Here is a 22925-nt window from a genome sequence, read left to right on the forward strand (position 1 = left end):
TGTGTGTGTGTGTGTGTGTGTGTGTGTGTGTGTGTGTGTGTGTGTGTGTGTGTGTGTGTGTGTGTGTGTGTGTGTGTGTGTGTGTGTGTGTGTGTGTGTGTGTGTGTGTGTGTGTGTGTGTGTGTGTGTGTGTGTGTGTGTGTGTGTGTGTGTGTGTGTGTGTGTGTGTGTGTGTGTGTGTGTGTGTGTGTGTGTGTGTGTGTGTCTGAGTGCGTGTGTGTGTGTGTGGGTACCAATTGTGCACATCTGTTTATGTCATATGTCTGGTTTGGCAGCACTTGCTCCCGAAACCAAGATAATACGGTGAACAAATCCAAAAGAACAAGCTCGTTTTCAAGAAGTAACTTCCGGAGCGGAGACTGGGAAACTGACACACCTGAAGAGCCTGTGTTATCTGGTTTTCCTTCCCTCCATGGAGCACAATCAGACCACACTTGCACCTTTAGTGGCCGTCTGATGTGAGAAAGTGACTCCGGACCCGACCTTTGCCTGCATGACTACGGCTCTGTGAGAAACACTGCTCCTCCTCTGCAGATTGTAACATCGAGGTGGCATATGTATGTGTATGTTTGTGTGAGTGTGTGTAGGGGTGCAGCTACAGGGGAATAAGTCAGGTATAATTTCACATGACCTATGCCAGCTTTAAACATCCTTCATTTATCCCTTCCATATCAGGGAAGTGACACGGGTCCCGTATTTTATTTAAGCCAAATTCTGTCAACATCTCTCTTAAAGAGTCACTGGAGTTCAGGTTACCTGCAGTTCATTTCTCTCTAAAACTGGCAACATAATGGTTTGCCTGCATGTAACATAGAATTTAAAACATTTGTGACTCAACTGTAGATCGCACAGGTACAAATATGTATGCACTTATGCTTTCTAATCAATTTCAAGTGTTGTGATGTAGATAGAGACACTTGAACGCACAGTTTAAATCAACATTTGGTACTAAACACACGCAGAAATGATCAGAATAATATAAAATAATGTCAACTTCATTACTAATCCTTTTGTTGCGTACGCGCATACTGTACATAAACTGTAGCATTCATCGTGTGACAAATAGGGTTATCCATATAGCTATTCAGTTTGTGTCACTGTGACAGGCTTTGGGGGAGATAATTCAACATCTATGTTAATCGAGCCATTCTGTGTATTACATTTGACAATTAGCTATATAATAGAAATCCAAATACTGGATCAAAGACTCAACAGAAATGATACACCTTTTTATTTTTTAATATCTATATTAAAGGTGCTTGCATACAGTGGACCAGCCTTTCTAATTACATGTTTTTCTACAACAGTGGCAAACAGAAGGATGTGTAATTATTGACCTACAGTGAGTTGAAGGTCTGATGCCGCCCATTCTCACAGTTTCCCACAGTGCCCCACGCATCCCTGTGACCTTAAACCTTAAACAGGAAGGATGACGCTTGGCAACAACATAAAGATAATACTCTGAATATACGGTATATTTATTCCAACATTGTTAGTCGGATCAGCAAACTGCAACAGGTAGAAAAACATTGATTATTTAATCCATTATTTATGGTGACTTAAATGTAAAATGCAGATTCAATAAGATTATTCTCCCATTTGGAAAATTACCGTTTAGTGGTCTTACTATCCAACATTACAAAATACAATATGCAACTGTGACTATACATGATGAGGTTGAAGGCCTATCTGTTAAGGTTAAACATTAATGTCTAATGAGGAAACAGGAACCCACTGTCCTCCCGGCCCACCTGCTCATGTTGGTTTTCATTCAGTGTCCTTTTGTGTGTTTCTGTCATATGATCCCTACGTTTTGTAGTGGGCTTTTGGAACGCGTGGCGGATCAAAGAGGGGGAATGTTATCCACCGAGTGAAGCTGGGAGTAGAGTGGATGCCATTTTATGATTGTACCTTATCCTAATGAGTGCTGGAAACAGAAACCGAAGAAGAGGTTCATTTTGATGCTAACATTCCTTCCACTCTTGGTTAGCGTTTCATCTCATTCCTGTACAGAGGTTATCTACATTGTGTCGGTATTTGGTAGCTTCGTCAGGCATTTCCCGTGTAGCATCCCTCTGTGTGAGTGTGTGTGTGTGTGTGTGTGTGTGTGTGTGTGTGTGTGTGTGTGTGTGTGTGTGTGTGTGTGTTATAGGGGCTACCTCAATCTGCACTAGAAGATGCCTCACTCGTGTTGTCCACCTTGACTTTGAGGTGCAGAGTAGCTGCTTAGTCTTATTGTACATCCATTTTACAACAAGTGAACAGAAGGTGGAGTGATGTTAGACAGGAGGGTGCAACAGAATCCATGCATGTAAAACAAACTATACACTGTATCTCATCTTCAAATAGGTTAAGATTGTTAGGATATGTATGTATGTATGTAAATATGATGGGAAAACCCCCCTTTTTTCAGAATTACGTAACTTTAAATGACAATATTCAGGTTGCTCTATGGTATGTATCGATAAATGTTTTGCACCCTGAAAATCAAAAAAGAGGAAAACGAACACATACTCCGCAATCCTGGATCCGGCTCTATGGGACACACAGTCTGTCAGTACCACTGCTGAGTGTTAGTACATATGTGTGTGTGTGTGTGTGGCTGGACTGACACGAGGCTCCGCCGGCCCCCGTTTGGCCCCCCGCCCCCATGTACAGGTCTGAACTATGAGCACAAAGGTGAATTTTGGGACAAGAGACACCGCCGACGTGCCCCTCTTCTGTGGTTGCTCCTGTACATTCCTATCTTCTGAATGTGTAAACCTGTACACGTGGTGTGACAATTCCTCTATTAATGTGTATCAAGAGAATGGAACAAAGACAAAAAATGTTACTTTTTAAATTATTATCATTATTATTACTCTTATTATTGTCTAGCTTTGTAAAAACTGCTGATCCATCTGGCATACCTCAGCAGGCCTTTCCCCATCTTTGAAAAAGGACAAACAAGCGACGGGGAAATGAGGTTTTGGATAAACTTTTTTTAATCGTGGTTGAAGCAATAGACTTTTTGAACTTTGAATTGTGCATGGCTGTGTCTTGAGTGTAACAAAAATATTGCAGTTTGGGAACTGGACTGAAATAAAAAGAGGAAGAAAACCAGAGCTGTGTTAATGCTGGTTGTCTCATGTGATTCTTGGATATCTTTTATTAGTTACGCCATGTAATCGTCAATGAAAAAAAGGATGAGAAAATTCATCAAAGAATAGATGATACTTTAATCATGTTGTGCACACAGTACAGTGTTCTGCATATAAAGGTGCTATTTAAAAAGGACAAAAGTATAACTAATGTATTTTAAGACTTGACTGACATATCTGCCATAAAACTCACAGTAGTAATAGTAATAAAAAGAGAACATCTTTACAAGCAACTTTCAAAATGTCAATATACAAATGTGTTATAAGTTACATAAAAATGATTTGAAAGGTGATTAAGATAACTCAAGATTAAACATTAAGATAGGAATGACAGGAATTGCCTGCTCACATCTCAACTTTGCAAACAATTCCTCAACGTGCAAATACAAATGTAAAATAAAAGCGTGTACATCCAGCATGACAAAGAGAGTGTTTATGGGGCTTTGATGATGACACATGCCAAGTGAGGTGTTCATCGTGAAAAAGCCCTCAATAAAGTCACTGACTGGATCACATGGCGGTCAGCTGAGTAGAAGTGAGGATCCTCACACTGATGGTCCCCGGCATCTCGTCCGCCATCTGTCGTCCTCTCTTCCTCAGCTGGAGCCTCTGAGGGCTGAAGGTGTCCTTCACCGAGCCCGACAGAACCACCTGGCCCATGAACTCGTCCTTCACCGCGTTGCTGTTCCACACCTGAGGAACGCCCGTCATGTGTTACAAAATAACCACAGATCATCTCGGCTACTCTAATTTCATTATGTTGAGCGTCAACAGGCAAGGATGATGTTCTGTTCTCTCAATTACAGCAGATTACAAGCCGCTATCACATTGTCAGTTGACCTTTTATTATGTGAGCTTCTGTAGTTCATTGATCTATTCTTTTCATTTTACTATAATCATTAGTTTTTGTGAGCACTGAATAAAAAAAAAAAAAGACTGCACAAAAAAATGTAGTGTCTGTATAATCAACATTACGTTGTTTTGTTGTAGGAATAAAAAGGCATTTTGGAAACTAATCCTGTTCATATAGTAAAATCCAAGCCCTATTATTATTAATAATAGTTTGCTTTGCAGATAAAAAATTACTAGCAACCATGGTGAAGTTAGCTTTAGGTAAAATAATCGATAGACATTCAACTCCAAATCAATCGGATTCTTGTTCAGTTTCACAAATGGTTGACAATGAGAGGGTTGCACCATAAAGAAATGACTGTTTGAATGCTGAGACAGATTAGTACAGTCACAAGGAGCAGAGGGATGCCATTTTACCTCCACTGTTAAGGGCTTTCTGGGCTTCTTCCTGAAGAAAATTGCGCTTGTTGTAAACTCTGGATTCAGGGTGTCCTTTTTGATGGTGGATCGTACAGACCGGCCCTCACAGTGAATGATCACATACGGGTCTGCACCTGCAGGAACACATGGAAAGTTCCAAGTCAGAAAACCATATACAGGCTGATAAGTACATTTGGGGTAAGAGTCATTTGTTCAAGTCCTCTGACCTCCAGTGCTGTCCTGGTTCTGCAGCTCCCCGGCTCCATGCACGTAGACGTGAGTCACAACTTGCGGGTATCCAAGGAATGAACTCCAGCATTTAACCTGCGGCTTGTCTTCTGTCAGCTCCCTGTGAGAGATGAGAAGTTAGACACCATGAGAAAAGTACTTATATCTTGATAGTCTGCTCTAGATCTAGCTACTGCATAATCAAACATGGTAAGTGTAATTATGTCTAATACACACAACAAGTTGTATTCCCCAGCCTGTATGACCTGAATGTGTGAGCAAACATGATTTGGTTCTGGTTTGCCAACATGAACAGTCAAAACAAAAAACATAAAATCATCGCCCAAGATAATGAGATGAGACATTACTTTCCAAGTGATTTAATGTGAACATAATTGTAAAGTATCTGAAACAGTAATTATGGGTGTTTTCCTTGGATATAATCCCTCAGACATTAGTGTCTGAATGGAACAATCAAGGAACAGCTGTGTTCTTGCTTTCCCTGCAGAGTCTCTTAAAACCTGATTATTGTAAGATAAGTGAATATTGACATCATAAAACGGTTTTATGATGTCAATATTCACTTATGGCTTGGCTTATGTTTTATTAAAACCCAGCCATGCTGCCGATTTAAAATGAAAAGCAGTCAGACGTCACAGCTCAACCACAGTCGTACCTGCAGCCTGAGTCCACATCGGTGAAAACTCGGATCATGTAATCCCCCAGAGTGTAAGGCTCGAAGGTGGTGGGGATGAGGACGTAGCGGCCCTGCTCCAGCGTGCATCTCATGAACACCGTCCGAGCGTTGATGAAGGTCGACGTCTGCACACACTGCTGGGTCAAGATGTCGTGCATCCTGTACTTCCTGTTTAGTTCCACCTGGAGAAGGAAAATCATTTGGGCTGATTCAGTGTTTATTTCAAATACTGAACAAATGACTAACTTTACTCACTAGTAGTCTGTCATTGTATTTAGGCTACCTTTGCTGTACTTTGGTGAATTCCAAAAACAGACTCTCTCTGATACAGATGTACAATTAAATGTAAAGGGTTTTCACTGTTTTAAGAATTATAGTTTACTTTTTGCTGCTTTCATAGATTCTTCTGCCTCCTGGTGGTAGAATAATGAATTAAACTTGAATTTAACACAAATGTCTAATGTATTTCACTGTTGATAAAGAGCAATAATCAATACTCATTCTTTAGCCGGTCATAGGTTAACATAATAATCAAAATCCTCCTCCATGCTTTCACTGAATGCTGGGATGCCCTTAAATGTCCACTTATAGGCACTTTTCACTGAAGGCATTTGGATTTGTCATCACAGGTGTATAATAACAATAATATTGGCCCTGTTCCTTTTAGATGGAACAGGGTAGTGTGCATACTGGCTCACTTGAAAGGTTGTGACACCAAACATAATTTGTACCAATAACTGCATGTGTGAAAGTACTTCTTTAACTTGTCAAACAGGAACAAAAATACATAACACAGTGACAAAACACAGAACGTCGACAGTGTCTGGAGTCCGTCAGATAAAGATAGCTCTTGCTGGCTTAATGACAGTAGTTGACAAGGGTTACATTCAGTTCCAGACTCACAGGCCTGCTTTCATTTCTTTTTAAATCACATGCTCCTAAGGCACCCTTCAGCATTTACTGCTGTCCAGAACCTCCCCCTTTGGCAGCACTTCTGACAGTATGATAAGAGTGTGTTTAAACTTAGCCGCATCTCTGACATTAAAGGTGGCGTAGGTAAATTTGGAGAAACCAGCTCGAGTGCGCTAGAATTTGAAAATACACAACCGGAAAAAATCTGTCCCTTCCTTACAGAGCCTCTCCTCCAACACACAGGAACGCGCACATGACCAATGAGGGCACGAGATAAGTTTGTGCACAGATGGAAGGCTGACAGGCAGGTAGGCCATCCAATTATTTTAGCCGGGCCGGCTAAAATGATTGGTCATGCTTTTTACAGTAGGCCTACTACGGCTGCCACAGATGACATTTTTTATGGATCTGTTGTCAAAGCACTTAAAGATGGGGTAGGTACGTTTGAGAAACCGGCTCGAGATACACTTTTTGTTATATTCCATGAAATGCTCTTAACATCCCGATAGCAATAAATATCTTAAGTGCTTTGACAAAAAAGTCATCTGTGGAAGCCTACTATAAAAAGCACGACCAATCATTTTAGCCAGCCCAGCTAAAATAACTGGATGGCCTACCTGCCTGTCAGCCTTCCATCTGTGCACAAACTTATCTCCTTACCCTCATTGGTCATGTGCGTGTTTGTGTGTGTTGGAGGAGGGGCTCTATAAGGAAGTGGCAGATTTTTTCCGGTTGTGTATTTCTCAAATCCTAGCGCACTCAAGCTGGTTTCTCCAAAATTATCTACCCCACCTTTAAGATATTCATTGCTATCGGGATGTTAAGAGCATTTCATGGAATATAACAAAAAGTGTATCTCGAGCCGGTTTCTCAAATGTACCTACCCCACCTTTAATATCTCATTACAGGAAACGTGATGTCAGGTTTAAAGCTGCTGGACTGCTTTGACATTGCAGTTCATTATGACCTATATTGAATCACAATAGTGAGGTTATTTTGTCTTTAAAAAACCTTCCAGTTCGAAATAAATCTATTATATACCTCTAATAATGCATGAGACTTTTATCATGTCCTATACAAGAGAACAGCCGACTGAACTCTGCAGCTTACGAGTCACTAATGTGTTAGTTTCCACTTTGCCGTTCAGCTTGAAACAATCAAGTAAAGTATGTGCATTTGTCATGTTTAATCCTGTATGCTTTAGCCTGTTGTTGAAATGGTTTATCTTGGATCTGATATGGAGTAATGTCTGCCTGTCACTAAAATCACCCAAACAACTGTTCAATGTTTGCTCAACAAATGAGTAGAAGAGTCAGAAAGCAGCCAAGATTCTTAGACCAAAAGGAAAGCCAAAATGTGATGAAATTATCCTGTTTTCCCACAAATAAACTGACTCGGCCTTGACTAACATTTGATCCCACATGAACCCCGTTTCCTCTGTAATTGACTCATGTCTGGTGAGTCTTGCCATGATCTTTGTGCAACATTTCACAAACCCTTTGAATCTTTACTGTTATAAACCCCTGCTGTATAATGTAATGTGTCGTTATCAACAGTTCATTAGATCAATACAATTTGGTGAACACAATATTTTACCTTGATGACACTAAAGCCAATGGTAATGTTTTCTCCTTGACCAAATCGTCTGTGGATCTTCATGTCTTTTTGTTGCAAGGAGATCAGGACCTCATCGGACTCCTTTGTAACATCAAACAAGAACTGTAAAAAAAGAAAAAGAAAATGAGTGAAAATAGATCCATAAATGTGTGCTTATATACGTTTACATGTGCCTGAACACAGGTGATGTGAGGAGAGTGTACCTGTGGGTTCTGCAGGAAGGTGGGCTTGTGGTTGGCACAGCCCCCGCAGCGGTTCAAAAGCGGCTCTGCGTTTTTGGTCCAACTCCCAAAGTGCACAACCTCATTCCACGTCTTGTTGACACTGATCAGGGCAGTATTGATAACACGGCAAACATCTGCATTAGTGAATAACTTGCACCAGTCTGCAAATGGCATCCTGTGAACGAGAGCACAAAATTCATTAATACAATCTGAAAGAAGAGGTCAACTGTTAAGATTCGGAAGAGCTTTAATCGCTCACCAGAACTCCCCATCGTCCGCTACGGTGATGCCGAGGTTTCCCCTTTCCATATCACCAACCTTCGACCATTCCTCAGAGCTGACAAACCAACAAGAACCAAACAAATTAAAGCACTCATAAATTACTAGTAGAGATACATTGTTTTAGAGTTAAACTCCAGACAACACCCACATTTTGATTTGTAAAATGTGGCTATAAGAAGATTGTATTTTAAAAGAATTACCACAGGTCAGATATAGGGTTACAACCAGCCACAACGCAGACTCTCTGCATTACATTAATTCACACAATATTGACAATATTGCTTACTGCACATACTTTTTTTATTCTATATGTTATTGCATTCTATTTCAATGTAAATTACTGCTTTATTTTATTTCTATCTTCCTATATTTATATTACAGTGTTCTTAATATAATTCGCTATCTGTGTTCTGTGTTCTGTTTTATATATATTTTTTTTATGTATGCACCACGACACCTAGTCAAATTCCTCGTGCGTGTGAACTAATAAACCCGTTTCTGATTCTGATATAGATCTGACATATGATTTAATTGGCTCTTCTGATGTCCCTTCAAACAGTCTGTATGTTCAACACAGTCATTATTTCCCCAAAAATATGGCAAATAACAGTCCGGATCAGCCCGGTCCTCCCGATGGCCAGTCCGGAGGACCGGGAGGTTTCCCGATGGCCTGGCCTGTTGTTAAGTGGCTTTTTTTTTGTTTTTAACGCAACGCTCCGCAAATGTGGGTCTGCCTCACACAGGGTGACTGTCTACGATGTGGCCTGCCGACATGGCCACTGCCATACCGATCAGAAATCAAAGCCCTCGATTGGTCTCTGTGTGTCATTCAAGCTCGGGAGGGTGTGTGTATGTGTGGCACGAGAGAGAGAGAGAGAGAGAGAGAGAGAGAGAGAGAGAGAGAGAGAGAGAGAGAGAGAGAGAGAGAGAGAGAGAGAGAGAGAGAGAGCGCGCGCACACCGGTTACTTATATTTTTGTTGTTAGCATCTGGTTAGCTAGCTGCTCTAACAGATAAGGAGCTGTTTCAACAACAAGGTAGAGGAGGGTCCTCTCCTGTCAGTCTGAGAGGTGCAGGTGAGATTAAGGACCCTGGGTGTTTAGATAGTTAACTTAGTCTAAGTTATCTCAGTGGGTCTCAAACGGTTTGGTCACCATCTATTAGTAAAATATGCATGAATACAAAGAAAAAAATTTAAATAGGTGAAAAAAGGTAAGATAAACTTTTAAAAACGTGTTGAGAGCTAAAACTAGCCTTTGCTGCTGCCTCAAAGAGGAGCAGGGGAGAGGGGGAAGACAGGTGAGGCTGATTCAGGAGCAGACACACTCCCAACTATAAATGAACCAAAAATAAATAAATAAGTTTCAATTTTTTTTTATATGGATATGGTATGTTATTGGTTATGGCCATGTTCTTATGATGTTATGATTATTTAAATGCTTATAGTTCTGTTTCATATGGGTGTTTCCATAGATCTAGTCTCAATGTAGTAATAGATTGATGCATTTCACTCCAAAATTACAAACAAAATCTTACCTTATTACCCCGGACCCCCCTAGCGGTTTTGAGGTCCACCCCCACTTAAAATATAAAATATGTTCACATGGATAGGTTCCCAAATACATTTGTACATTTTTAAGAATAGTAACTCATGTCCATATATTTATTATTGGGTAGTAGATTATAGGGCGCTGTAATATTCACAAATAAATCCAGCAAAATCGGACAAAAAGAACCTGGTAGTGGCCTGGCTGGGTGTATGATTCCTGGACTGACTTATTGTCCCAGTACGGCCTTGGTCCTGATCCCTATATATGTCCATAGTAAACGTAGTAGTGTATGCTGGGTTGAACATCTTGGACATTCCTGCTCTTCATGTAGTTGTACAGTGGAGAATAAATGTAAGCAATTAACTTTCTATCACTTCTTACGTGTCACTCCAGGCTCCTTTCCACTCAGTCTGACCCCAGGGGTTCCTCATACGGATCAGAGAAATGGTTTCATTCTTGAAGTAGGCCAGCAGTCCGTGACCCAAACGCACTTTCTTCACTGCAGTTACTGAGTATGCGTGTCCTTTCACCAGCCCGTTCGACATCTTCAATTCAATCTCATGAGGTTGCGCCTGGTGATGAAAAACAAACAGGTTAGATTCTGTGAAAGAAGGACAAAAAGAGGCAAATGTTCACGAGGAGCACACACACTGATGGAGCAGCTTATGATTCCTCCACGGTCGAAGACCTTTAGCAGATCCTCAAACAGCTGGTCTTGTTTTGTCTGGTCCTTATAGTATTCTTCTGCTCCCAGGTCGATGGCTTCAGCCACAGCTCCACTGAAGTCCACCACAGCGTCTCCGGTGTTTCCCCCCTCCAGAGACTCATAGCAGCCAGAGAGCCTGGACACAGAGAGCAGGGGAATCACAACTTTAGTTACAGAAATATTAAAATATATACAGTTGCAAGAAAAAGTATGTGAACCCTTTGGATTCTCCACACATAGCGTTGTGTGTTCCTTCCAAACAACTCAACTTTGGTTTAATCTGTGGACAGAATATTTTGCCAGTAGTGCTGTGGAACATCCAGGTGCTCTTTTGCAAACTTCAAACGTGCAGCAATGTTTTTTCTGGACAGCAGTGGCTTCCTCCGTGGTGTCCTCCCATGAACTCCATTCTTGTTCAGTGTTTTACGTATCGTAGATTCGTCAACATTAGCATGTGCCAGAGATTTCTTTAAGTCTCTAGCTGACACTCTAGGATTCTTCTTCACGTCATCGAGCATTCTGCGCTGTGCTCTTGCAGTCATCTTTACAGGACGGCCACTCCTAGGGAGAGTAGCAACAGTGCTGAACTTTCTCCATGTATAGACAATGTGTCTTACCGTGGACTGATGAACATCAAGGCTTTCAGAGATACTTTTGTAACCCTTTCCAGCTTTATGCAAGTCAACCATTCTTAATGGTAGGTCTTCTTAGAGCTCTTTTGTGCGAGGCATGGCTCACATCTGGCAATGCTTCTTAAGAATAGAAAATTCAAAACTGGTGTGTATTTTTTATAGGGCAGGGCAGCTTTAACAACACCTCCAATCTCGTCTCATTGATGGACTCCAGGTTGGCTGACTCCTGACTCCAATTAGCTCTTGAAGAAGTCTTTAGCCGAGGGGTTCACATTTTCCACCCTGCACTGTGAATGTTTACATGGTGTGTTCAATAACAACATGAAAACATATAATTGTTTGTGTGGTATTAGTTTAAGCAGACTGTGTTTGTCTATTGTTGTGACTAATGGCGCGTTTCCACTGCAGCCCTCCCTCGGCCTCGCTCGGTTTGGTTAGGCCTTATTATGCCCGGCTCACTTTAATGCTGCGTTTCCATTACAGTTTAGGAACTGGGGCAGTAACTATAGTAACACAGTGTAGGCGGAGCCGTGACGTCATCTTCAATGAGCGCCCCAAAAAACAACACAGCCGTTAGCTCTTAGCACTCAGAGCTCACAACTCTTCATATCTGTTCAGAAACTAGACAAAAGTTAAACAAGTACAAACCACAGACTGCCTGTGTCATGGTGAATACAGTCGCTGCTTTATTTATGTCTGTATAGGCCGTTGCTGTGAGTGTGGACGGTCGGAGCATATACAACGTTAGCTTAGCCAAGCTACATTTAGAAAACACGCATTTTAAAAGGGTTGTTCGCCTGCCGTCTGTCTGCAGACTTGTCAAAGCATTAATTCATGGTTTTTACTAACCGGTATCAGTATGTTGTTACTTCGGCATCATTTTGAAACGTGTATTATAATTAAATCACGGTCAAATATGTTCATCTTGTTGTAGTTGTAGCCCCCTTGCCAGCGATCCTCTCTCTAGTTTAGCATACTCAGCCCGACTCAGCCTGGTTGTTCCTGGCCCTAGAACCACGATATAGTCGGGCCAGAAAAAAGGTGAAAAAGTAGCCCCGGGCCAAAACTAGGCCAAGTGGAAACGCAACCAAAAACGGGCCCCGCACGGCTCGGCACGCTTAAAGCGAGCTACCCGCTGCAGTGGAAACGCGCCATTAGATGAAGATCAGAACACATTTTATGACCAACTTATGCAGAAATCCAGGTAATTCCAAAGGGTTCACATTTTCTTGCAACTGTACAGCTGAATACAACACCTTTACAATGGACTCTACATATTTGCATGTTGTTATACTAACATGCTGCAGATATATTCTATTGTTCCTAATCTGGATTCTGTATTTTTTGCCAAGTAGTTTTCACATACATGGAATAAAATCAGGCATTTAAAAAAATATAAAGAAGAGAAGACAAATACAACAGAAATATGTCAAATACAACTATATAAACACACTCTTACATGATGCAACAGTTATATTCTTTGTATAATGTATGGAAAGAAGCCATTGGTATGCATGTCAACTATGTTTTTATTATAGGTATAATGTAACTATTACTTTTGATTTATTTTGAATGTAGTTGCATTACTTTTGATTTATTTTGAATATAGTTGCATTCTATTATATTATAACTGGATGATCATCTTTAATATTATAAGTCATATCAACTACATGTAAATAAAAATACCTGGATTAAAGAATATTACTATATTTCTACAGAGGGGATAGTGTAAAGTGTACTGACTTGGCGTAGGCCTTCTCCAGCAGGGCGCTCCAGAACTCGTTCTTCTCGTTGGAGTGGCAGTAGATCAGCTCCTTGTTAATGGTGGGCAGCCGGTCATCCACCACCACATCCACCCACTCTCCAAAGATCCAGAACTGGAAGTGGAAGATGCCTGCATAGTTCTCCGGATGCTTGGGATCCCACTCCTGCTCCTTGTGATCAGGAATTACCTGAAAAGCAAATGTTGCAAATTATACAGGTGAGACTAAAGAGTCATTTTCAGTTGGACCAGAGAATGTTGCAGTGCACCCTAATCAAATGACACACGTGCAAAAAGAATAGCAAAACCATAGGTTACTTACGTAACCCCAGTACTAAGAGTAACATGAAGTGAGATGTCTCACTATGGGATGCGCCTCAACGCGTATGCAAACAGAAGCATCAATCTCATTACGCCAATCCTGATTGGCTGGTGATCTTGACGTCAACGTCAGGGAATCCACCCACCCTTTAAGTAGCTTGCGCTACGTCGCAGCGTCATTCAAAATAAGCACCTCTTCTCGCTTCGCCTTAGCAAGAAGGGCCGTCTGGTGAGACATCTCACTTCATGTTACTCTGAGAACTGGGGTTACGTAGGTAACCTATAGTTCTCATTCATAACACTCCGTTCGATGTCTCACTATGGGATATTGAAACTCCCGTATTGCTAGACATGCTTATCTCGAAAATCACCAAAACAACCAGAACTTAACAGGTAGAACCCTGTCTCAACACGGGGTGCACTGCGCGGGCCACACTAGGAGCAGAGACATCTAGCCTGTAAAAGCGGACAAAAGTGAGCGGCGAGGACCAGCTCGCTGCTGCACAAATGTCTTGGATGGAAACACCCTTGAACAAAGCCCAGAATGTAGCCAGTCCACGAGTAGAATGAGCATGCAGGCCCGTTGGTGCCTGCAAACCCTGACTCGTATAAGCCAGAGCAATCGCTTCCACAATCCAGTGGGAGAGCCGTTGCCTGGTAACGGGCTTGCCCTTATGAGGGTTAGCCCAGGATACAAAGAGTTGGTCATTGTATCGAAACTCTTTTGACCTGTCCATATAGGTGCGTAAAGCACGGACTGGGCACAGCAAATTCGGCGCAGCGCTGAAACTCCCTCATGTGTAAGCGTCCCAGTCGTACCACCAGGATGGCTGACGCCATGAGCCCCAGTAACCGCAGACATGATCCGAAGAGAACATATTTGCGTGGCTGGAAATGAGCAAGGCAAGCCCTGAAGGCTTTCACTCTCTCTGCTGACAGGCGGGCTGTAAAGGGCACCGAATTCAGGCGTAGGCCCAGGAAGAGTACAGTGTGGGCTGGGGACAACATGCTCTTTTCTGTGTTTATTACGAAACCCAGGTCGAGCAGGTGTTTTACGAGGACATTCGTCTGCGTAATAGCGTCTTGCTCCGACTGTGCGAGAAGGAGCCAATCGTCCAGATAAGTTGCCAGGCGAATACCCTGTTGTCTTAACTGGGCTATCGCGGCTTCCGTACACCGTACAAACACTCGTGGGCTGAGAGACAGACCAAAGGGAAGTACTCTGTACTCGTAACAGACACACTGAAAGGCGAACCTCAGATATTTCCTGTGTGGGTAATATACTGGGATGTGGAAATACGCGTCTTTCAGGTCGACTGATGTGAACCAATCGTTTTGGCGCACGAGACGCAACAGAGATGTGTGAGTGAGCATTCTGAATTTATATCTTTTGAGATATTTGTTCAGAGCCCTCAAATCTAGTATAGGCCGAATCCCGTTCCCTCCTCGTTTGGGAACGAGGAAATACTTGGCATAAAAGCCGCTCTGACTCTGTTCGGAGGGTATTATAGATATAGCCTTCTTGTCTAGTAGCGAGAAAATCTCTTGCTCTAGAATATGGGCCGACTCTCCCCGGGCTTGCGAATGCAGAATGCCCGAAAAGTGAGGGGGGGGTGACAGTGAATTGGAGTCTGTATCCCTGTGTTATTGTCTTGAAAACCCAAGCAGAATCTGTGAGCATCCTCCACTTTTCGCTTCTCAAAGCGAGCGGAGATGTCACATCCCTGTCGTCTACGCTCTGTGTCTTTATTTGTTGTGTTATGGGGCCCTCTAGTGTCTGAACACGGTGGTACCCCAGGTTGACAACCCCGGTCGACACTGCGCATGCGCGTGGCGGTGATGCCTTCACAGCCCCGTCCATCGTCCGCCTTCTGAGAGAGGTAGCAGCCACTCTTAGAAGGGGGGTAGACGTCAGACTGTTTATTGTTTTTATTGTCTTTCTTTTCATTTTTATTGACTGCGCCCTTGGCTTTAAGCCTGGAAACGACAGTGGAAAATGATTTATTAAAAGACAATATTGATGACATGTGTTTGTGTGACTTAAACGAGGAGCGGAGCCTCCTGTTGTTGATGTTAAGTCCATTTCCCTCATGGTGCGAACTTGAGGATGACGTTCTGACATCACTCGAGGCGGCGGGAAGATGGGGGCATGGTTGCACCCCGGAAACACATGAGCATCTAACACTGGAACGTGTTCTGGAGCTGGAGAACAGGGAACTTCCAGCTCTTTTATCGAGGAGAGGAGAGGAGAGGAGGCTGTCAGGCCGCCCTCTTCTTCTTCTTCGTCTGGTGGCTGAAAGTCTGGGCCGGCTGTGCCTGAGCGGTTGTTGCCGGAACCGGAGACTTTCTTGGCCAGCCCGTCCTCGCCTCGTGTCTGGGCTGGAGACCCGGGCGGGCTGTGGCCTCTGTTGTTTCGGGATCTTGAAACGGGCAGGACGTGAGGCAGCCTGAGCGAAGGACTGCCGCGGGGCCGTTGAAGGTGGCGGCTGGACCCTTCGGGAAAGACAAAGCTGGAGAGCCTCATCCTCCTTCTTTTTTGATTCACACCGCTGCTGCATCAAAGCTAGCGCGGAGCCAAATATGCCCTCGGGAACAATAGGCATGTCCAAGACGTCCTCTTTTCCCCGGTCTGGAAGGTTCGTCAGGGTAAGCCACCTGGCTCTCTCCTGTACCACCATTATCCCCAGTGCTTTACCTGTGGCTTGGACTGCACAGCGCTGCACACAGAGGCAAATGTCCGTGATCGCTACGATTTCGTCCCACACGGCAGGCTCAGGTTTGACCGTCATGTCCTCGCAGAGCTCCGCCTTGTAGGCGGTCAGCAGCGAGGAGACGTTGAGCGCCCTGGCGGACAAAGCTGCAGCTTTATAGGCTTGTTCGGTCATTGCTGACTGGAAGCGGTCTGCCTTTGCCGGTAGCGTGGGGTTCCTGCTTGGTGCCGAAGCCAGCCGCGGTTGGAGGTGGGCTGCCACCAGCGGCTCCATGGGTGGCATGCGGAGCAGGCCGAGCTTCTCCATGCCGTCACAGTCCAAAGAGGAGGCACCCTGGATTGGGGCCTTGTTGCTGAAAAGGCGGTCTCTCCACGAGACCGACACCTCGTCCAGCATCTCTGGAAAGACTGGGAGAAGCTGCTTCCTCATCTTCGCTGCTTGGGGCAAGTTCTTCCCCTCATAGCGAGATCTGGAGGTCTCCTTGGCCACTTCAGGCCAGGGGATGTCCAGCCTGGACGCAGCGCGTTGGCACACGGCCTGCAAGTCCATACTGAGGCAGGGCGAAGCTGGTGTGCTTTCGCCCGGGGGAGCGGACATCGCCTCCGGCTTGGCAGCCTGGGCAGATGAAATAAAGATGTCATCTTCGTGCTCATCCGAGTCGGATAAGAGGAACTCAATCTCCGCGGCGGTCGCCACCATGTCCCGATTGCCGGCCGGCGAATCAACGGACATGAAGGGGTCCTGTCCCGACAGGCTAGCTTGTCGCGCTAGCCGTCGGCGGAGGCTCTTGATGGTGAAGCGGGCACAATGCCCGCACGAACCGGGGGTATCGATAGCTTCCTGGGCGTGTTCCAGCCCAATGCAGGACGAGCAGACCTGGTGTGAGTCCGTGCTCGAGATCTTAAACCCGCAGCCGCAGAGCCGAGCCCCCGAGCCGAGCCTCCGACTCCTCTGGTGTGAGGGAGAGAAGGGTCCCTCCTCGTTTGCCGGGGTGTCGGCGCGGAGGGACAAGCTAGTAACAGGTATGTTACCGAGAAAATAAATCCAACCTTATCGTTATTCCGAAAGGAAAAAACGACGGGGTAGATTTTTCTCCAAAAAATATTAAATGGTGTGTTAATATCTTTCTTATCTCCGTCTCCTCTGGTGTGAGGGAGAGAAGAGTCCGTCCTCGCTCGCCGTGGTGTCGGCGCGGAGGGATAAACTAGCAACAGGTATGTTACTGTTTGAAGAAAAAATCTAACCGTACCGTTATTTCGAAAGAAAAAACGGCGGGGCAGATTACAATATTAACTGGTGTGTTAATATTTGTTCAATTCTTCTGCAAAGCAAAAAAGTAACCGGCAAGCGCCCGTCGACCGAATGTTAGCTTGGGTTCAGTCTGTGGACTGTTAAGCTAGCCCGGCTACTGATATTCGAGATGTGCTCTGAAGCGAGAAGAGGTGTTTGAATGACGCTGCGACGTAACGCAAGCTACTTAAAGGGTGGGTGGATTCCCTGACGTAGACGTCAAGATCACCAGCCAATCAGGATTGGCGTAATGAGATTGATGCTTCTGTTTGCATACGCGTTGAGGCGCATCCTTAGTGAGACATCGAACGGAGTGTTATGAATGAGAACCTAAGGGTGCGACTTTAAACGCTGCTGTGATGAATATATTTAAATGTGATGCATTAACGACTATTCTCGTATGACTTTTGAAGCTCTTTTCAGAATCAAAATATACAAGTTTATCTAGTAAGCAACTGGTTGTTAAATGGCTTTCATAACGTTGGGACTGATGTGTTCCTTGCTTAGATATCATGATAGTGTAAACGACATGGTAGCCTTCACTTTTTTGCGGTAGCTTCGCAGTTTAACCAAGTCAAGTACAAAAAGGTGTGCCTCATTATTTCTCTCAGCAGGGAGAGTCTGGGGCCACTGAAGTTGTAGGAAAATAGGTTATCGTTATAAGATATCGTTTTGCAGCAACTAACAAGCTGTCCTATTCTGGCAGTTCAGTGTTGTAGACGGTTGCCCATGGGTTAGATTGACATGTCAGCAGGACCTTAACAATATTATATTGACTGTGTGATCAATATTCTGTATGATATATATGGATGCTTGCTCAGTTAAGCCCCCCCTATACTCAACGGGGTAGATGGTAGGTTCCAGTTAGGTAAGGCTGAGACTGTACAATGCTTTTCACTGGAGAAAGGGGGTGAAGTTTACCTCACAGTTTAATGTAAATCTGGTAGTCTCTTGTTTAATTTAGTTGTATTGTTATCTTCGGGTTTCATTTTTGTTTCAGTTAACTTTTAGTTAATAAATAACTCTTGTGTGCCACTACTCCTGCCTGTCTACTTGACTTGGCAGCATACATGATCCTATTAACCAGAATTTACTTAATAATAGTGAAAATATGTAACAGTGCATTGCTTCCCCCCCCTCAGGTGAATTCCTGTGTTCCTGATTTGAACTGCTTTCAAACTCTAAATATGCCAGTCCCCTGACACAAAAGCACCATCATTATGAACTCACCCTCTTCCAGAGTTCAGGCTTCATAGCCAGGCAGGAGCAGGCAGCAACAAACCAACAATTTCCCACAACTCCCTGGTTCAGGTCATGGGCGCTGATGCCCTCCACAAACAGGCTGGGCGCATTGCTGATCTCCTGTAGCAGAAAGGTGAATGTGAGTGTTGTTGTGTAATGATCATTGAAATCTTCTGCTCTATAATGTGTGTTCAATCTAGTAATTTAAAAAACAATCACTCATACATGCCACTTGTTATAGTAACATTAGCAGAAATAATATTTTACTCACGGCTGGTCGTTTCCACTCCACCAATCCAGGGGGTGGTTTCTTAAAATACAGCGATGAATTGATGACAGGGAACTCTGCGTCCTCAAACAGCGTCTTGTCATTGATGCAGTTCCTCTTCAGTTCAGCGTAGTGCTGGTTTTTGTACGGGACAACAGAGGAGAACATGGTCCAGACGCTGACGCCTCACAGCTGCTGAGGGATGACACACAATATAAAAAGTTATTGGGTTTTTGGGCCTTTCTGTGAACCAGGACCCCACAATGTTGATTCACTAATGCAAACGGTGCAACCAGTTTAGCCCTGAGCCTGTTTTTCAGGTCTCAGGCTCGAAAATGACATTCCCAGAACAAATGACCATATCTTCCCTTCTAAAAGGGTTAAATTAATAATATTTTTTCTCAAAGTAATGATAAACCTGTGAGTTGGATGTAGAAAAGTCAGAATCAATATAGATGTTTTTTATTTTAAAGAAAATTCCGAAATTATAGTGTCCGTCCAAAATATATTTTGTACTTATAGTGAAAACTAACCTTGGATGATGGGTTAGTAGACTAAAAGCTTTAGGAATCCAAAGTATAACATATAATAAGTACCCTGTATCAAGATTGATGCAAAACAAGTGATATTTGACCTTTTTAGACAGATTTAGCAAAAAAAACCTCTTCTGGGGCCATTTGGGTGGGTTTTCCTTATCTCTGGCCCCCCTTCTTCGATTTTGACATGTGACATCTCTTTCTGACCGTTAGAGCCAATAGAATCGAAGGGAAATCGTCCCGCACACACTCATGTTAAAAGAAAAATGGAGTCTTGGCGCAAGCAGTTCTGCTCCAGAGTGAAGCTAGGTCTGACATCTCAAAACCGAAAAGCAGATTTATTGCTCATGGATTATCAGAAATCATTCAAAGTTACACAGACACATTGGATTAACCTATGGATTAACTTCAGCATCGTTTTTTTTTATCGTTTTAATGGCATTGATGACCACTTTTGACCAGACTACCACACAGGTGAGCCATTTTGCCGTTTTTGGCTAACTAGCTCCATATGTTTTGATGTGTGTTCTTGTTATTATCTCCGAGAGTTCGTATGATTGAGTGATAATGAGGATAACCATCGATTCTGTGTCCCCTCACGATGTGAAACGATGGGTTGAGATGTGCATCAAAGATAAATAATAAGATTTTGTGAGTGAATTTCGTTGCAGTCATCTGTTAGCATTTTTCGCTCGTTGCTAATTCAGAGGCTCAGCGTTAGCATTGTGGTTTTTTATTTGATTTTTTTTTTTTTAAATGATCAGTTAGATGAGTTTCTTTCCGTTACATGGATATAAAACATTCATAGTTTATTAAATGAACATGCCCTCAGACACTGTTTTCTGCAAGATATTGCAGGAGGCCCCCGGAACCGGGGTCTCTCGGGCTTAACAGGTTAGAGACAATGTCATTTTTTATAGCAAAACCTGAAACTTTTATGTTCTTTAAAATAAAGCTGTGATTACATTAGGCTATTAAGAGTCCACAAATGGAAAGCTACATTTATTTTCCTCTGTCTCACTGTTACGGCTGTATGTATTCCCTGTTTCTTTTTCCCTTTGGTTCCTCTACCCAGGTGTGCTGCATTGCTGTAACGAGGTTCAGACGAGGTGCACCTGGAGAAGGAAGTCCTTAAAAGCTCCAGTGCAGCAGCAGAAGAGGGGCAGTCCTCTGGTGTTGGGACTGCTGTGTTTCTGCTCTAATCCTAGGATGTGTTGAACATGTTGATTATAATACATCCTATGGATTTGATGATTTTAAAGGTGTCTTTTGTGTTCTATTGGGTCAGTGGTGGAATTTTGTTAGCCTATAGGGCCATTTTAAGGGTGGGGCGTAACACTCACCAACACTAATGTTTGTCATTTACAGAAATCTTCAGGTGGAATTCAAACTCAAAACGTCTCTAAAGTTTTGTGTCATTGGCACAATGTGGATCAGTTTGACCCAAACTGTGAAGTTCTAAAGAAAAACATGAATTGTGTTTAAAGCTGGATCTTGTCCCATAAAAAATGAAACTCTAACTCAGCTGTATTCTCTGGAGGAAGATGATTTATTAACTATTGATCTTTTTGTTCCTTTCTCACTGGCCGGCTGCATTTGGACATAGATCTGCCAATGAAATAATTTTTAAATAAATCTTTATATTGTATATTTGCCAGGAATAACATACTGTAGAGTACGTAATTTATTTGTCTGGAAGCAGAAAGAAAATGAGTGGAAGTTTGATGTTCACGAGAAGACGCCAAAAAAACATCTAGGACAGACATGTTGTGTGAGGATAAAGAGCAGCACATTAAACAAATATGACAGGCAGAGAAATAGTTGATGTTTGGAAGAGGAACAGCAACCATTTCTAGATCATAAGATTTAGATATACATTTTAAAAAGTAGCCTACCTTGAAAAGAAACAAGAGAAGAAGTAACAACACAATGTACCTTAAAGATAGCAGTGCGATACTTATTTCTTCCTGCTCCACAAAAAGGAAGTGTCCAGGTGCTGTGCCTCCTGCACCGCCCTCCTACGCAGGGGCTTATTCAGGTGCATTGTTAAAGCCACACCTTGAGTGTGTTTGTCTTTTCAGTAATGGATTATTTCACCACCCAGTGTTATTGTGGCTCTGGGTAAAGGTTTACACACGGTCTCTGTGAGCGTGTGTTATCTGTTTGAAAGTTCCTTGCTAATCTGGCAGGTTATTTTTGGTAGCCTATTTGCTCTAAACGCTGGGGAAGTTTCGTTCTAACTACATGACGACATATTTATTGTAATGCTATTTTTAATCTGTGTTGTACGGGTAAAGGTGACTGCAGCTCACATTCCAGACGTTTCGTCACGTGCCGGTAGTTGTTGGGACGTTGTTAAAAGATCAGATTGTTTTACACCTCAGATCAAAGATAATATTTGCAAACGTTTTTATCAGGCTGCAGCCTTGTTTAAATATGTCACAGTTAAGATTGTACTGTTTCCTTCCAAAGAAAAACTTATTATGAAAACATTAAAAGCCTCAGAGATGTGTTAAACACCACCTAAAGGCTTTGAGGCAAGAGGAAGGGAAGTTCTCTAATAAGAAAGTATTAAAATGATGGTTAAAAGCACAATAAATTAAATATAGCCAATACCATGAAACCACAGGGAAACACACTACACCAGGATGTTAAAACTTGACTCAAGAAATCTTAAACACTCACCTGTAGCTGTCTTGTCCTTGTAGTGATGGGCTCAAACTTCAATGTTCACTAGGTTCCTTTTAGATGTGTTAAAATCTATCCCGCTATTCTGTCCTAAGATCTGTTTCTCCTTTCTCAAACCAAGTGTGTACTCCTGGCTTCGAGGGCTTTTCCAGACACGTTCATCTGCACAAACACTGCCTGAAAACTGGTCTGACAGGCTCCTCTCTGCAGCAGGAGGTGCTAAGCTAATGCTGATACTGTATGGGAGGGAAGGGGATACTGAAATGTTACACCTTCAGTCCCACCACCCAACCACTCACAGGTGAAACAAGCTGAAACCTGCCCTGTTTAGTGTCTGATCTTTCACAATTACATAGGAAAACTCCCATTAAAGGTGTGAGTGGGATTGTTCGGTCTCATTTGTCTCTGGTAACAATGACTCAGAGGTGGAAGAAGTATGCAGGTCCTTTACTTAAAGTAGAAACACTACAGTCCTAAAATGCAACAATACTTGTGTTGTTTTGAAAATGTTACTTTAGAGAAGTTTTAGCATCAACATGTGCTTTTAGTATCAAAAGTTCAATATGCACAATGGGTCTTAGCACAGTATTATAGTGTTATGGTATAACATTCTGGGTAGATTTGTTGTACAGTACTGAATAATATAATATAAGCATATGACGTGTTTTATCATGTGTTAAATCAATATAGTAGAGTAAAAAGTACCCTCTTTCCCTCTGAACTCTAGTGGGGTGAAGTATACTTTGTTACATTCCACCACAATAAAATCTTCCAGTTTCTTCCAGCCAGAAGCAAGTCAAATGTAACCAACACAATTTATATGCCATCTGCTTCATGCTGCAAGTGAA

At 42.9% G+C, this 22925-nt stretch overlaps 1 protein-coding gene across 5 annotated transcripts; it reads right to left on the reverse strand.

Moving 5' to 3' along the window:
• Positions 1-3198: 3198 nt before the first annotated feature.
• LOC117458496 (calpain-5-like) lies at positions 3199-22324 on the reverse strand. Of its 5 annotated transcripts, none has more exons than XM_034099007.2 (13): positions 22075-22324; positions 18857-19045; positions 18574-18705; positions 13003-13211; positions 10571-10763; positions 10303-10493; positions 8350-8427; positions 8070-8265; positions 7846-7968; positions 5317-5519; positions 4640-4761; positions 4410-4546; positions 3199-3833 (listed from the first exon to the last, which is right to left on the reverse strand). In XM_034099007.2, the coding sequence occupies exons 2-13, from the start codon at positions 19019-19021 to the stop codon at positions 3651-3653; spliced, it is 1932 nt and encodes a 643-aa protein (XP_033954898.1). In that variant the 5' UTR covers positions 19022-19045; positions 22075-22324; the 3' UTR covers positions 3199-3650. The 5 variants fall into 5 exon arrangements, with proteins under 5 accessions (XP_033954898.1, XP_033954897.1, XP_033954901.1 ...); XM_034099006.1 differs by having other exon boundaries at positions 18857-19048; XM_034099010.1 differs by lacking the exon at positions 22075-22324 and adding an exon at positions 21325-21485.
• Between the last annotated feature and the right edge of the window lie 601 nt (positions 22325-22925).

Source organism: Pseudochaenichthys georgianus, chromosome 14, assembly GCF_902827115.2.
Source record: "Pseudochaenichthys georgianus chromosome 14, fPseGeo1.2, whole genome shotgun sequence".
Classification (NCBI taxonomy): Eukaryota; Metazoa; Chordata; class Actinopteri; order Perciformes; family Channichthyidae; genus Pseudochaenichthys; species Pseudochaenichthys georgianus.

Excerpts from the sequence above, each read along its gene's own strand:
- LOC117458496 (XM_034099007.2), bottom strand. The coding sequence starts at position 19,021 with ATGTTCTCCTCTGTTGTCCCGTACAAAAACCAGCACTACGCTGAACTG. Across the intron at positions 8,428-10,302 it reads AAAGGAGCCTGGAGTGACAC|CTCTGAGGAATGGTCGAAGG; the intron begins GTAAGAAGTGAT and ends TTGGTTTGTCAG. Across the intron at positions 5,520-7,845 it reads TTGGCTTTAGTGTCATCAAG|GTGGAACTAAACAGGAAGTA; the intron begins GTAAAATATTGT and ends TTCCTTCTCCAG.